Source organism: Austrofundulus limnaeus, unplaced genomic scaffold (assembly GCF_001266775.1).
Source record: "Austrofundulus limnaeus strain Quisiro unplaced genomic scaffold, Austrofundulus_limnaeus-1.0 Scaffold160, whole genome shotgun sequence".
Classification (NCBI taxonomy): domain Eukaryota; kingdom Metazoa; phylum Chordata; class Actinopteri; order Cyprinodontiformes; family Rivulidae; genus Austrofundulus; species Austrofundulus limnaeus.
In genome coordinates, this window is record NW_013952562.1 from 463830 (window position 1) to 469157 (window position 5328).

At 40.1% G+C, this 5328-nt stretch overlaps 1 protein-coding gene across 1 annotated transcript in view; it reads left to right on the forward strand.

Moving 5' to 3' along the window:
- Positions 1-5328, forward strand: part of LOC106523557 (solute carrier family 2, facilitated glucose transporter member 9) — a gene marked incomplete at its 3' end in the record, with an annotated part of 43419 nt that overhangs the window by 36318 nt on the left and 1773 nt on the right. The window contains 1 exon segment of the mRNA XM_014017024.1: positions 4197-4321. Coding sequence (XP_013872478.1) covers positions 4197-4321 — 125 coding nt within the window.

The window sequence follows — 5328 nt, forward strand, 5'->3', positions numbered from 1 at the left end:
ACCTTACACTTCTTATAACAAAGTTATAAGGAAATAATTTTTAGAAAGGATGTTTTATTTTTGATAAGTATCTCTCCCGTGCAAAAATGAACGAACAAAACACAATAAGTGAGGTGGCTCAGTGAATTTTGGGTTGATCATCAATAAATGTGATCATTTATTTACACAATCAAACAAAATCACTACAGTACACTTAATTGTGAGCAATCTATTTCCTATAAAAAATTAAGAACCAACAATAACAAGCACACCTCGAGCTTAATTAATTGTTAATCCAGCACCTAAAATAGAAACAGCATATGTCGGCTCAGATGTTAAAAAAACCTGAACATTTACTGGCACATAAAAACTTAGGATGGCAAGGCAGGGGTTTAAAAAAAGGAGGAAAGTAAGATGTTAGTTAGTTCCTAACTTTTATCTTTGAGAATGTAGGTAACCAGAGGACACATCTTCCAACCCATTCTCACTTCCAACTTGTCAACATATTAACGCTTGGTCAGGTAGTCGTCTGCGTCCAGTTTTGACGCTTCGGGTACCCCCCACGCATCAGTTCTTAATGAGCGTGTTGTCATATTTTTTAAAGAGTAGGAAATGCGCAAAACTAACCATCCCAGACCCTAAATTTAACTTATATTAGCCTTATACAGCCTATCCCTGACCTCAGTACCTCAATTTAACCATTAATCCTGATCCCTCATATTAACCTCAGACCCCCAACCCAAAGACCCCTAAGTGGCACAACACGGAAAAGCTGTGGGTGGCAAGGACTGACGTGAGGGGGGTACCCGACGTGTCAAAACTGGACGCAGATGGTCCCTGACAGAGAGTCAATATGTTGACATGTCAGGAATGAGAACGTCTTACATCTTCCCAGCTGACCATCAGCTGGAAGTCAAGTAGGTTCTAACACAACAGCCTTTACCTGGAGGTGGCTTCACCATCACGGTTCGGGTAACACGTTCTCACTCCGACTCATCAACATATTGACGCTTGGTCAGGGACCGTCTGCATCCAGTTTTGACACGTCAGGTACCCCCCTCATGTCAGTGCTTGCCACCTGCAGCTTTTCCGGGTTGCACCACTTAGGGGTCTTTGGGGGTCTGAGTTTAATATGAGGGATCAGGATTAATGGTTAAATTTAGGTACTGTGGTTGGGGATAGGCTGTATATGGTTAATATAAGTTAAATTTAGGGTCTGGGACCGTTAGTTCTCATGCATTCTCTACACTTTCAAAAATGGTTAATATGAGGGATCAGGGTTAATGGTTAATTTTAGGTACTGGGGTCAAGGGTAGGTTGTATAAGGCCAACAGAAGTTAAATTTAGGGTCTGGGATGGTTAGTTTTGGGCATTTCCTACTCTTTTCAGAAAATATGACAACATGCTCGTCCTCCTCTGCCTCATCTTGTTAAGAACTGATGTGCGGGGGCTACCCAACGCATCTGAAGCTGGATGCAGACGGCTACCTGACTAAGCGTCAATATGTTGATGAGTTGGGAGTGAGAATGGGTTGGTTCAGGAGGAGTTCACCTGGTTGGCAAGGGAAATCCATCAGGTTTTCCTGCTCAGCTGTTGAACTCCAGTGTGTTATTTCAGTGTCTCCTGACTCTGCATCACAGCCGCACAGGATAGACGAGTGCCTCTGGGTCCCGGTTCCAAAATAAGACTAGCTCCCCACAGGAAGTCAAGACAAAGTTGCTTTGTGAGCTTTGAGCTCTTGYTTTGGGTCACACCGAGGTGTTGGTGTGAGCCTGGSCATGAAGTTCCTCATTGGCAATGAAGGGTAGAACCAACACAGCCCAAGCACTGGTTCTTCATTCGGAGACCCAGCTGTTAGTGTTTGGATGRAAGGGTGTCTGTTTCCGCCTTCCGGGCAGAAACTGTGTTAGTCATCAAAGAGGTTTTTTTTTTCCGCCCTCAGTCGACAAGTTTAGTAAAACGGGAAGATAAGAAAAATGTTACTTCAGAAGTTGCCAAGGCCATCTGACGCTAAACAAGATGATTGCTTCTGCACAGTTGCATAATCAAAAACATATGTTGAACTGTTTAGATATTGTCTGATGAGAACACTTTAAAAATAATGACTGAAAGAATGGATTATTTTCAAATGCAAGWTTCAGACAAATAAACGCTGCTGTTTCATTAAAACTTAAACCATAATGATTAGTTTAGTTAAGCATGATATTTCCACAGAAAAATCCATACATAGCTGAAATCATACTGAGGGAGAAAAGCCTGTTCTCTTTTCTCCTGTAACTTTGATAAACATTGTCTCATGATTATCAAAATGCCTAATAACTCTTAGTTAAGAGAAAAATTAATCAAATAAAAAGAAGATTATTCTGTTTATTATCTKATTAAGAAAAGAGAATGTCTCTTTGACAGATGAAGATGACCTGTTGTGGCCCACATTCAGGTTCAACCAGAACATAGTTCTGTCTCTTTAAAAGCCCATCAGAGGTCTGAGCTCACAAAACAGTTTCCTTGTTTATTTCACTCGAAGTCACCCCACGTTGTAATAAGACATCATTTTAAGCTAAAATTCGGACTGGGGTTAGAGAAAGTGAGCATGGGATCGGTAGGTCACCAGTTTGAATCCCCCGTTCATTACATCAAAATGTGAGTGGGGGAGAGGGGAAGCACCCAGACCTGCCCCCACCCTCATTTGCCCCACTCTGGGYCCCCAAGCCTTCCCCTCATCTGCTCTCCCTGGCACCCCAGATGATAGTCTCCTGCTCCACACAGGTGGGCTACGGTAGCATGGTGGTCATAAAAGCAATAGCCAAATGTGAATTAGCTGGCTGAAGCAACTCCTGATGAAAAAAAGCTAAATTAGCTCTGGTAGCAGCTGAGAGTCAGTCACACACTTTTGGCTCSGATCTCGACAAATCTCACAATATTGCATCAACTTATATATAAGGTCATTTACAAAGTTTGACCTCAACAGTTTTAAATCTTGCACTTCTTGTGATTTTAGATTAAAATTCTTTTTTTTTTTAGATTAAAATTCTGACATCACAGCTGAGCGATATGCTAGACCTGTAAATTAAACATAATCAGCTTTTCTCTTTATTTATCCAAAGACCACAATAATTGTATTAAACTTGGATCACACATACATTAAAGAAGAGAGCTGACTTTGATATCTTTTCAGGCAAATAAATTTAGACAGTTAGTTCTCAGATTTATGTACATCCTTTAGGTGTTAATTGACAGAATAAAAGAGAAATAAACCAGCTCAGTGAAGTGGATAAAAGACAATAAAATCAGGAATGATTTTGATCTTAAGGTGTACAAAGTTGACCAGAACAGCATGCAAACAGTGACGATGTTAATGAACTTGATGATACCCAAACATGTTATCAAAGACTCAGTTTTTTTTTTCTTTTATGGCCTGAAGTCTAAGCTATCACAGAAGCCACTATGAAAGTCAACTTGTGCCCTGAGAGAATGAACTTAGCTTTGAAAACACTTTTTTGAGTCTCGGTGGCCTCAATTATTTCTCTGCTGTTTCAGGGAAAAAAAAACTTCATAAATTGAAGAATGTTGCAAAACTATGAATCCATTGTTTTAGTCTGTGTTGCATCATCTTGTGGAGAAGAAGTTCAAATTCAACCTGACATTGAGTTTCTCTAAGTGGGCTGTAACATGCTGCATCATTCTGTGTGTGTGTGGGGTGGTGGATGGGGGGTGTGGGGTCACACCTGACACACGCCATGATTAATCTGCAAATCCCTCTAGCTGGTGAGCTGAAATTGAAATTGAAACTGAAATTGTGTGCAGTTTGCACATGTAACCGTCTAAATTAATTAAATTTATTATATTTAGTCATCGAGATTGTTCAGTTTTTCAGTCAATGCAAAATTCAAGTGGAATAAATTTCATATATTTATTGTTCTTCATCAGTTTCTTCGATGAAACTGATTTTTTGCTTTACTGGTTTAGAAGAGTTGTTCACAGCCTCCGATTTTATACCTCTGAACACCACACAGCAGCTCAATTATGTTTTTCTCCTACAGACTCTCTCAAACCTGCATCTCGCTGCTTCAGTGCCTTCAATTTGTCATTTTGTCAAGGTGCATTAAAAACGCATTAAATGTTTTAATAACTTTAATTGTGTCTGTAAAGTAGAGGTTTTGCTCCTTATTTGTCGTATTTAGTTATTTTTTATCACATGCTGTTGTCTTTTTTTTCAGAAAGGGAACATTGCTGCTGAACAACAGCTTTGCTGTGGCAGCTGCTCTGCTGCTGTCGCTGGGTGAGATGTCGAGATCATTTGAGATGCTCATCATCGGTCGCATTATTATAGGGGTGAACTCTGGTGAGTAATATCTAAAGAAGCAGGTTTTTAAACAAGCTCAGGCACAAGTTAGTGTGCATCAAGTTAGTGTGGGGAATCAGGGTACCAAAAAAGTATTTGGTCATGCAATTTTTCATGCCAGTTTTTTTTGGTTTCCAAATATTTTTTATCAAAGGCAAAAAAAAAATTGCTACCTAACAGTCTGAGAGAAACACCACTTTTTTTTTTTTAAAAAAATGTAACATCTTGAAATAAGATTTGTGTTTTATAACAAGATTATGTTTTTTGTTGTTCATCTGCTTGTTGTTTTAGCTAAACATCGAATGAACCACTTATAAAGGGCTCGACACACGCGGAGTGACAAACGACAGCGATTAATGGCTGTCATCGCAGTCAGGGTGAGACCTGACACACGGGATGYGATAGCGATGGCAGCACTGCGAATCGAGCTCTCGGATCGCTTGTCTTCACGAAATTTGTTTGGTTCTTCTTCTGCCTCTTGTAAAGGTTATTGGTGGTTCACAAAAAGGGGGAGGGGTCCATTACGGACATGTAAACTAAACAAAACTTGTGATGCCAATGATATTGAAAAAACAAACGCACGCCAAAATATAATTTTATGAGGAAAACTTACTGGATAACTTTACCCTGGCACCAACAAATTCCCATAAAACTGCCTTTTTWAAATAATCACTTGGTGAAGGGTCATATAAAACTGGAAAGTTTGACAGAGCTAAAATAACGTTGAAAGTGTTAGCTTACGTGTAGCGTACTCTCCGCTCATTGGTCAGTCAATGAAACCCTCGCTGATTGGTTGTAATGCCATGCGACAGCAACAAAAGTTGAACATTTTTTCAATGCTTCGCCAACTTGCGTGTGCACGTCTACATGTATGAGCGTGAAATTTCACATGCACTATTTTCGCCGGTTCCTTGAGGGCAAGTGATTGTCACCTCATCGCACAAGTTCCATAGGAAATGAATGGAGAGAGAGCGATGTCCCCTCCCATGTGTCGAGCCCTTTAGATT